At 38.7% G+C, this 11,264-nt stretch overlaps 1 protein-coding gene across 1 annotated transcript; it reads right to left on the reverse strand.

The window, feature by feature from the left end:
- Window positions 1-353: 353 nt before the first annotated feature.
- Window positions 354-8,595, reverse strand: LOC148095920 (caspase-8-like). Its single transcript, XM_087837032.1, has 12 exons — window positions 8,353-8,595; window positions 8,029-8,169; window positions 7,705-7,880; window positions 7,448-7,553; window positions 6,194-6,323; window positions 6,065-6,099; window positions 5,913-5,973; window positions 5,731-5,789; window positions 5,507-5,621; window positions 5,216-5,343; window positions 1,071-1,456; window positions 354-633 (listed from the first exon to the last, which is right to left on the reverse strand). The coding sequence occupies exons 1-12, from the start codon at window positions 8,593-8,595 to the stop codon at window positions 498-500; spliced, it is 1,716 nt and encodes a 571-aa protein (XP_087693158.1). The 3' UTR covers window positions 354-497.
- Between the last annotated feature and the right edge of the window lie 2,669 nt (window positions 8,596-11,264).

The raw sequence follows: 11,264 nt of genomic DNA on the forward strand, positions 1-11,264 counted from the left end.
ATATAATGTTTTTTTCTTCTTTGAGGGCTCAAAGTGCTTTATGCAACCTGTCTCATTCACCTGTGGTTGTCACTGTATACAGAGGTCAAGAGAGAGGTACAACACTGGTCTATATGATGTAATGCTGTCTGGTTTGAAGCAGCATTTTAACCAGTACCTTATATAACCTATTACACTTCGGTAGCTCCATTACCTGTAATGTTTATTTTTGGCAGTTGCTCAAATATTAAGAAGTGGTGTAAGAGTGTAAGATTTGATTTCATGATTCTTAGGTGAAAAACACTTTTCTAGAGTTTGGAAAACACCAAATAAAAAATTCCTATTTATATTTAAGAAATGACAAAAATGTACCATTTCATTTGCCACTGTGGATAATTTTTATTCAGTTCATAATTACAAAAATCACATTTATCAAACCAAACACACACACAGTGTAAACTGTAATGTGAATCCGGGAATTGTGTAGACATGCAGTGTTGTATTTGGTCACAGTCGGGTCATACAAATTTGAGGACGAGCTTCTTGGTGAGAGTGTAGTTGGGCTGTGGCATTTGTTTGTGGGATAAATACTCTCCTTTGCTGACCTCCCTGTTCACACGTGTCAGGACAGTGAGGATATCATCCATCTCCTGTCTGGAAGGAACACACGTGAAACAAAAAGGATACATCTTGGATCATTTTAACAAAACACGCAGCTCATGCCAACACCATGTTTGAAAGCACCAAAAGCAGGAAGACAGAAATGTACAGAGATTTGATGCATTTGATTTGTCTTCCCTGATGACTTTTCAGCCTCAAAAAATGGGTGTAATTTTAAAACAGTTAAGACTGTGCTTTTTGTAAAACCCCTTGAATGAAAGCACAAGGTCTGATTGTGTGAAAATGTATTGAGGCGCTCTACAGAGGAAAAACTACTACATTTGTGTCTTTGTCCATAATTCTATGGACCGAACTGTATGTAACAGAAATTACATTAAAAAAAATCTACTTTGTTGGAAACTACTGCACTATGACCTTCCCATATGAGAGTAGTATGGTCTGCCATAAAGAAACTAATCACTTCAACTCACCTTCTTGCTGCTATTGTCAGCTGCTTGCACAGCTCCTGGATGTAGATAGATCCCGTGACTGTGTTTCGAAATGATCTGAAGTCCTCCAATGTGGCCATGCCGATCAGAAAGTCTGCTAGTTCAGGCACTCGCACTGCCTTATCAGGGACTGAGGCGTCTGATTGCAGTGCTCCTTTGTTTTGGTTCTCGTCCTCTCTGCTGCAGGGATAGTATCCTTTCTGGTATTCATCACCCTGACTTGCTTCAATGAAGAAGAGTTTGGGCTTCCCTGACAAGGTAGGGACTCTTCCACTTGTAAAGGGGAGCATCAGATCTTTCAGAAACACCTTTTCCCCGTCTGTGCCAAAGACACACCCCTTTTCTCCATGCGAAAGCACGCATACCACCTTAAATCAGAGGCATATTGAATAGATGTGGTGTTAAGAACAAAAAATGCAAAAGGACACATGGTAGTGGATTTTGTGAAAAGGATAAAAATAGCTGTGGTGACCACATACTTTAAGAAGAAGGTAGAAGTGAATTATAAGAGTGGAGAAAGGTTCACAAAGGTGAACTACATCAAACTACATCTTATGCAGAATCGTAAAGAGAGAGGATACTGCAAGGTGGTGTCAGGGGGGGAATGTAGCTAGGTAGATTTAAATGGTACTCTGAAGGTTGACTTTAGAAATGAAGAAGGGGAAGTGAACGAAGCCAAAAGCAAGGATTAAGTGAAGAAGAAGGACATTGTGCAGTATATAGGCAGATGTTACATGAACTATCTGGGCTGCTTATCAACCTCTGATCAGTATAAAGGTAGTATGAATGTTGGTAAATGATACTAAATTAACTAATTCACAACTGACAGTTGCCCTGGACCCAACCCTAGCCTGACTTATGCAATGAGTTAGGGATGCAGCTATCAATTATTTTTGTAATCAACTAATCTATCGATTATTTCATTGATTACTCGAGTAATCTGTTAACCAAATAAATCATGAAAAATTAGGTTTAAATTTTTTGGTGAAAAATTTGTTCATGACAGTCAGTGTTGGGGAGTACTGCATACATGTACCGGCATTACATATTTAAAATACAAAAGAAGTGTAACTGTTTTCCGTTAAAGTTACCATTTAAAAAGGTAATAATCAGAATACAGTTACTTTGTAAAAACAGATGGATAACACGGTGGTCTTTTCCTGTTTCATATTGTAAGCTATCCCCTCTTTATTTTTTGGTAATTCCACGCCGGTGGAAATCCAATGTGCAATAAGAGGCTCTAATGCCTGGGTCTCAATCTTGCGGCCCGCATAATGACATGAAGAAATATTTTTTAAAGATTAATATGCAAAAAATTATTTAATATGAAGGCAATATGAGCAGAGTGTTACAGGCATAGCCCTAAAGAATGTAGCCTAATGGGCAGTGTAGTTCGTGTTGCAGGGAGAATGTGTGGGACTGCCCCTGGTGTTATGTGTGTTTGTGAGCACGAGGAAGAGAGAAAAAGGAAAGTCAAAAAGTATGAGTTGCTATCGACTAGAAACGGGAGATGTAAGCATGTAAATATAATAATAACCACTGCAGCCAGTGCAGAGTGCCTGACGAGTCCAGTTGTAAGAGGTCATGACTCGACTGCACACTGTGTTTGCCGCCTCCAAAACAATCATTTCCATTGGAGCAACATTTCAATGCCTCTCTCTGTCTCTCGCTAGCAAATTTGACCCAGACAGTAAAGCTAGTTCCCAGCTATGAGCCCGACACGGAACCCAACATATTAGCCAGAGGTCCCTTTACTATGGTTCGGAGCCGCGGACCTGGCCGAGGTATAAGAGAGTACAAAATAAATAAATAAAACAATTTTCACTAGCAACCAAAAACTAATGTGTACACTTGTGTCTGCATTTTTATTTTGTTAAATATGAGCAAAATGACAGCAGAAGTGCTGCCACATGTTTGGCCAAAAGAGAGTACCAATTTGTTTATTTGGTAGTTCAATAAAAAGCTTCAGTTAAGACTGTGAAAAAATTGGGTTCACGTTTGCAGTTTTGTCTTATTATGCAATATTTGAAATAAAAACAAACAAACAAACAAAACACTACATTTTCAGAAGTATTTTGTGTTTTTTTGTTTATTTGTGTATTTTTTACTACTTGAACACTGAAGTGGCCCTCCAATGAGATGACAGTGCCAGCAGTGGCCCACAGCTCATTTAAGTTTGAGACCTCTGGTCTAATGTAAGCGTCCTGTTAATGCCGATGGTGTCATTTACACAGTGGAGCCAGAGCCAGCAGTGCACGGACAGGAATGCATTTCTTACTTGGAAATTCGGACACCACTTCACATTTAAAGAACAAAGAGATGAGCAAAATCTGACCATGCAATGCAAACTGTTTGCCAGCAAACAAGCTGCTCTCAGCTAGAAGTAAATCTGTTTTTCAAAACTAACATTAGCCTACTGCAACTGCTTTGTTTAAGTTGTGGTAGCTACCTGGGTTATATCCAATTCAGTATCTTTGATGTACTACTGCTGTGTGATTTATTACTATTAATGAAGGCTGCATTAACAACCTGCTAGCTGCAAATAATCATGTGCAGTTCAGAAAGGAGACAAAAAGAAAATGTATTACTGATACAGGAGTAGCTTTCTATATGAGATCACTGCAAAAGGTGCAACATTACCTAATGTCCACCCTACTGTTACTCATTTTATATTAAGATTTAAAAAATCTAGTTGGTATTGGTATGGTGAGTAACCTTCAGTAATAGTAATAAATCACACAGCAATAGTACATTCATGAAGTTGTAAAAAGCATGACAGTATATTAAGTAATCCAAAGTGTTCAGAATACATTACTCTCACTGAGTAATAAAATACATTGCAAAATAGATTTTGGGGCATGTATTCTGTAATCTGTAGTGGAACACATTTTAAAAGTAACCTTCCCAACACTGATGACAGTGCAGATTTCTGAAATTTTGTGTAAATTTAAACATGTAAAAATGTGATTATTTAAAATGAAAAAACTGTGTGAAAGTTTCTAACCATATATAAAATGCATATTACCAGTGATGGGAATAACTGCGTTACTAACAGCGTTACTTTTTTCAGTAATAAGTAATCTGACTAATTACTATTTCTATCGTTACAACGCCGTTACCATTACTAACAAAAAAATGCGGTGCGGTTGCGTTACTATTTTTCAGCAAACAGACGGTTGAAGCTGTCTTCAGCTTACCGCATCTTATATCAGTTGCACCGAAGTAGCTGTAAGTAATCTGGGCGCTACAGCTTTAAGAGAACCATCAGTCTTGGACTGATGGTTCTCTTAACCTCTAGTGTCTTAACATCTGGTTCAGGCCCTAACTACCTTTAAGCTACAGCTCAGTGCAGCAGCTTCAGCAATGGAGGTGGTCCATTCGGACTTAATGTCCCCAGTCTCCCTTGGGATGGGTCGAAGCTCAGCCGGACCGTGGCCTCTGCCAGGTGTTCCCAGTGCACCCTCACTATATGTTTAGGCTTGCCAGGTCTATCCAGCCTCCTCTCCCACCACCTGGTCAGAATCACCACCAGGTGGTGATCGGTTTACACCAACACCAGACTGAGACAGAGTCCAGCAACTCTCCAGGAGACTGGTTCCAGAGCCTGATCTAGCCGGTACATCTCGACTTCACGCAATATATTCCATATCCTATTCGCTAGTCTCGGTAGCCAAGGGTCTGTCCACCAGGGTTTCCGCCCCTGGCTGCCAACCAGCACACAATACACCTGACCCCTATGGCACCTCCTGTGGGTGTTGGGCCTACAGGAGGGTGGGCCCATGTCCCTTTTTCGGGCTGTCCCAGCCAGCCCACATAGACTAAGGCCTGCCCACCAGACACTCACTGTTGGGCACCCTCCCCAGGCCTGGCTCCTGGGTAGATCCCGGTAACCCTATGCTGGGAAACTGTGCCCTGGATATTCTGCTTACAGGGGTTTTTGAATTGCTCTGTCTGGTCCCTCACCCAGGGCCAATTTGCCATGCAAAACCTTACCAGGTTACAAAAAGTCCTTGGCAACATAGCCTCTGGGATCACTGGGACATGCAAATCCAGGGATTTATAAAATAAATTAAGAATATAGAATGGTGGTTGAGGATACAATTCCAAAGATGTATGAATCTACTTACCAAGGCATTATCATTCACAAAATTCTTCTTGCTGTACATTCTTAATTCATTTCGTATTTGTGCTGCAGTCAGGTTGTTGTGTATCAGCACTTTAAAGCCTAAGCTTGTGAACACTGTGTTCAGAGCATCTGTGCCACATAGAAAAGAAACAAATGAAGGTATAGCAGTAGATTACAAAACCAAAGAATATCTGATCTGTATGTGCAGTAACTGGTGCAGGTCTCAGTGCTTCTAGTTAAAACAGTCATACATAAATCGGATCATGATATGGTTTGAAGGTAATAACTCTACCTGCATCCTTCTGAGTTCCCCTTCGATCACGTAGATATGTTTCAGTAGTGAAGATCTCATTATTGATGATCACACATAAACCATGAGACTTATGAGTCAAAGTGTAGTATTCTGACTACAGGACACAAACAAAGCAAATGTGAATTATTATGTTTTTACATTAATATAAATTTTAGTGTTCCGACAAAAGAATGAATGAAAGCATAAAAGTCTGAACGAACTACCTGATCAGGAAGAGAGGTGGGCTGTGATCGTGCATCAGTGTAAATAATCTCTCCTCTGCCTTAGAGACAAAAGAACAACACATTTACATGCCCAGTATTATTATGACAGAATAATAAAAACCAGAGTGACTGTAGGAATTCCTAAAAAATAATTACAAATTTTTCTGAACAGAGATACTTACAACTGCACTGAGTTTCAGTTACAGACAGAGGAAGATGGGATTCATTTGTGTCAAAAAACCTCTGTGGGAATAAACATCACAGTGATCAGCAAACTGACGCACAGAATTAAATGTTCAGAAACACACAGACAGATACACTTGTCAATACTGACATGAGGAGGTAACATCTGCTGCTGCTGGGGGACTCCTGTAACGAATACAATCATTTGATGATGTTCACAAAAACACACTGTTTACATCTAAATGTTTTTCTTTGGTAACATGAAAAATGTCTCTCATACCTTGAACGTAGTTCTCTACAATCATTGCCAGCTCAGGATCAATCTCTTGGAGTATTTCATGCAACACACTGACATTTGTGTCTGATATTAAATCTTTCTTTTCCATCTGAGCAATCACCTCCAGCACTGTCTGGAATTAACAGCAAAGATGGTTTTAGTTCACAGAGGCTCTGCAGCTACACTATAAATCTATCAACTGCTTCACAGCAAAATGCTGCTCAAATGCCAGTTTAAAAACACAAATCTTCAGCTCTGTAATGAACAAGTCAGCTGGGTGCACAGATCATAGACTGAAATTCTCTGTGACCTTCAGTTTTTAGTTTAGATTTAGGGATGGATGCACTTAGAATAATATGTTTAAAGCACTTCTTAAATGCTTTCACATTTCAGATCCAGAAGTTAGCTTTATATATGTTTTTATATATGTTATTTTTTACATCCAGTCTATGATCAAGAGAAACATAGAAATGAACCACTGTTCATTATGTTAACACGTCTTTGAAAAATGTGGAGAGGCTTTGTCTTCATTGGCATTTCTGTTTGGCGCCAGCTATACAAAAAAGAGGCTGGTAAGATGGAAGCTGTTAAATTTTGTGGTGGGTCAAGCAAAACTTTCTATATATAAAAGAAGAAAAAATAAGATTAACAATATTGCAGGGAAAAGGGTTGATACAACTTTCATTTAGCTGGTTAAATATAGATGTCGACAAGTTCTACGAGGGCCTGATATCCACACGAGGACATTATACTGCCACTGTTCTTTTAAATTTAAAATGTCCCAATATGTGGATCTCACTTTTCTCAGAAACAAAAATCAGGAAAAAAATAAAAATCTGTAAATTCTTTGTTTTTACATTCATCTGTTCCCAATCAGCTCAAATAGCAAAGAGAAATTAAAAATTTCATGCCATGAAAGATTTCGGGTCTTAGGAGGTTAAAACTGAATTTCCATTGTATCCATTGACAAATAATTTAACTGATTTTTCTTCTCAGTGGTGCTTTAAGAAAAGAGTGTGTTTTGTTATATATGGTCAATTATATTTCAGCCCTGTGTTTCTGTGACAATTTTTTTTCTTCTTGTGATGTACTGATGTTCATTTATTGAGAAATAAATGTTTTGTTAAAAAGAAAATCACCACAGGATTTAAAATCTGAAGCCCAGATGCAGTTGTTTCTTAATGACTACATCCTGTAGATGTAGATATGGTGAGTTGATTTTTAAATAGCTGGAAAGGTGTGCAAATGTTATCTCACTTTGCATTGATCCAGTGTGCTTTTCAGCAGCTTTGATCTCAGTAGAAACTTCATGATTGTGATATTGTCGTTATTCATAGCATCACATATTTTGTACAGCATCACCCTAACAGTGGAGAAAAAACGAAGAAAAAATAAAAATGTGGAGAGAAAGCCAAACAGGCAAAAGATTTTGTAATTCAAACTGATAGCATTTAAGTACTAATTATTACTATATGCATGCTGTCATATTAAAGTCAATGTGGGACTGCGTTCACCTGTACTGTGACAGAACAGGACTCCCATCTGTGTCCTTTGATCGTTTGCTATCTATGCCCAGGGACCTGACGAGGTCTACTAGATCAATAGTTGAGAGAAGCTGAGAAAGCAAACAATTGTTCTGCAGGAGACCTTTTTCCTCTAAGCTTGAGAACAGGTCTTTGATATTAGTGATCTGTGGGGGGGGGTTCATTAGAAAGTCTATCAGTGAATATGAACATATCTAAGCAATCTATCATACTGTCAGTCCTACAAGTGACGCATCCATAAACATGTCAGTAAAACAAGTGGAAGGATAACAGTATAGAACATGCAGCACTGACCCCTTTCAGATGACTTCTACTAACAACATCACGACACAGGAAGCAAAGTGCTGCCACCTCAGTAGAGTCCAGCTCGTCTTCTAGAGTTGAGTACAAGCTTTGTATCACAGACCTGCTCCCACCAGCACAGGCCTGGATGGACTGATAGATACAAACACTAAGTACCATAGGCTATATGAATGTAGCAACAGTCTTTGAGATGACCCTATGTCATACAGCTTGCAATATTATGTGAAGGAAATTGATTAAACAGCACATTATCTCTCTGACACAAATGTTGTAACTTATTTGAGCTGCTCTGCCTTTCCAGAAGTAGGACCTCACCTCCATTTGACTGGAGCCGTCTTGTGACAGAACATAGAGAGAAACAGAGTTACACAACCAACTAGAATATGATCTCAGACACAACATTTCTCTGTGTGTGTAATTACCTTGCTGAAGTAAAGAAGCTTGGTCAGGCTTAGGTACAAACAGGGTGTCATTCAGTTGAGGGAAAGTACTTTTAATGTTTTCATCAGTTTGCAGGAGGTTCAGAAAAGCTCCGCAGGTATCGTCTCCTTTACTCATGATCTTATCCACGAGCTCAACAACATGTCCCTCTACATCTTTTCCGCTGATACTTTTGAGGTTGTTGTACTCCTGTTCAGCGATCAGCTCCTTCTCATAAACTTTGTTGAGGATCAGCCTGTAGTCTCCAGACAGAATCGTTTGGATGGCTGTTTTATTTCTCCTCACAATGTCTTTGGCAGACATGCTGAGTCTGCATTACAGACATTTACACAGTTTAAATATCACAACTGTAACTAACAGCAGCACACAGGTTTTATTAACTTACAAAGTCTTCATTTTAAATGTAATAGTTATTGCATGTTACCTCTTTTGGTGTCCTTGAGAGTGTGCGCACAGATGATTCAGCGGCCCTGCTTCATTGCATTATGTTCTGCAAAAGAATATACAACTCCTCAAAGCAAATACTTTCATTCTTCTGTAAGCTACTGTACTTGCTGCAGTAATTAATAATGGCTGGAAACAAAGCGATCATTTTGCAAGAAACGTGATTGTGCCTGAATGATAATTTCATGTGTGCCCTGTGGAAGACTACTTAGCCTAAAATGTGTATTACAACAACTTGTTGGGAAAAATTTGTTTAGACATAAATGTTGATGCCGTAATAATGAAAACTCAGACATGGTTGTAATTTCCATTCAAAATGTAGCTGTATGAAATGTATAACAGTCCGTTAACCAAATAATTCAGATCTTCTCTGTCTAAAATGTTAAGTGACAGACAAAATAATAATACTACTGATAACAAATATATTTTGCTTATATAGCTGTTTTGTGCACCATCAGTACCTATCAAAGAGGAAGCAGGCTGGACCTGTAGTGTATAACTACTCTGTCCTACAATCAAGTTTATGAGGATTTTTTTGTTTGTTTTTGTTGTTTTTTTCCTTTTTCAAAGATAATATTTGAGAGAATAACTAATAACCTCTCAGAAGTCACCCTGGTTTTCTCCATCCTACCCAAATGTAAAAGGGGATATATTTCCTCAGGCTGCATGTCCCCATCTGCACGTTTGTCCCCATTCTATAAAGCACACATCCAGACCTACCACGAAGTAGATCATTTCCCTAGCAGGCACCTGCATGAGTCAAGCTGTAACTATCACCAGTTAATACAGGCTTGTTTCCTAAATGACCTTAACAGGCTGGAACAAAAGGCACTTATTCAAGTGGATGAGCAGAAGGTGACTCTGTGTGACAGCAGAAAAGTGTGATCAGAGGATTTCATTGAAGATATTTGTTTATTTTTGTTTTTGAACAAAACATTGTTTTGCCATTTTGGCTGGTAATTGCAAATGTAACTCAGTCCTCACAGACAGAATGGTAAAATGTCAAACACTATAGTAGGAATAAACGTGTTTACAGCCTTGGTATTTATAACCAGTTTTATTTCCCATAACTAGGCCAGTTGTGAATGGGTTAGAGCAGGGGTCTCAAACTTAAATGTTCTGGCCACACACATGGCGGCTCATTAAATAATTTAATTATTTTTTGCTTTTTAAAGAACTTGCTTTAACATTGCACACAACAACAAACAAATCCTCTCTAACAAAAAAAAGTAACTTCAAGGGCCAAACTCCATCATATTTTTTTTCACGTCAATATACGGGTGGCTAGTTTGAGACCCCTGGGTTAGAGGAAAATATCATCAACTAAATAACTCAAGTCACCTTTGGCACAACACGTATACATGAAATTACACGTAATCACAGGGTACTTGGGATCTAACAGTGTAATTATTTTATAGAATCCTGCAAAAAACTGACTTATTACAGAAATTACACATAATTACAGGTTACTTGTGCCTTAGCTGCGGGTGCTACTGTGTAATTGCCTGCAAAATGCATGTAAGGGGTACTTGCACCTTAGTCCTAGGGCTAGGTATTGTCACTGATTTCCAGAATCGATTCGATTTGAATCGGGGAAATTTTGCCTCAGAAAGTCATAAATATTATAATTCTGATCATTTATCAGTACATATCCATATTTTCATATCTATAAAAAGAAAGCTGACAGTTGTGAGACTTCATCAGAGGTTTAAGCATCACAGCAGATGCCTTTGTGTAAAAGTAACTGAAGATAAAACAGAACAACATGAAGGAGATTTTCCTGGCCTGGGATTTTATAGCAGATAACAAACAAATATTCTGCAGTAGAACGAAAACTAAAGAAAACCATGAATTAACATATAAACAACAGCTACATGAAGTGTAATTTAATCGTGGCGGAAGCAAAACAGCAAAAGTAAGAGGGGACGATGTTTATGTGAAGCAAAATGTGGATCTTCTTTTGCTGCTGGTTCGGTCAGTTTTGGTTGGAGAGAGACAAAACCCGCTTCTTTAAAATCTAGAGCCAAAAGGGCGTAAACACAACGCGCGGAAGCGCCGACGCGTCAGAAACGGCGTGTCCGTGCTGTCGAGTGAGAAAGCCGACATCTCACTGATCTCACGTCTTTGTGCAGAATCCGTGTACCTGCTCTCATTTACTGTTTTAGCTGTTTGGTGGTTATCGAAATTTTGTGAATGAATCGATATTGTGTTATTCAATCTAGACTCGATTTTATTTGGAAAATCAATAATCAAAACCTACCCCTACTTAGTCCCTTCATAACACGACCCGTGCCCTGTAGAAAGTAAACGGTATTTGTTTCATTGTTTCATTTGAAAACTGT

This window comes from Neolamprologus brichardi, unplaced genomic scaffold (genome assembly GCF_056152115.1).
Source record: "Neolamprologus brichardi isolate AB-2024 unplaced genomic scaffold, ASM5615211v1 NODE_ptg000046c+_length_82361_cov_1, whole genome shotgun sequence".
NCBI lineage: Eukaryota > Metazoa > Chordata > Actinopteri > Cichliformes > Cichlidae > Neolamprologus > Neolamprologus brichardi.

Excerpts from the sequence above, each read along its gene's own strand:
- LOC148095920 (XM_087837032.1), bottom strand. The coding sequence starts at position 8,595 with ATGAGTAAAGGAGACGATACCTGCGGAGCTTTTCTGAACCTCCTGCAA. Across the intron at positions 7,554-7,704 it reads CCTGTTCTGTCACAGTACAG|GGTGATGCTGTACAAAATAT; the intron begins GTGAACGCAGTC and ends CTCCACTGTTAG. Across the intron at positions 5,344-5,506 it reads GGGAACTCAGAAGGATGCAG|ATGCTCTGAACACAGTGTTC; the intron begins GTAGAGTTATTA and ends TATGTGGCACAG.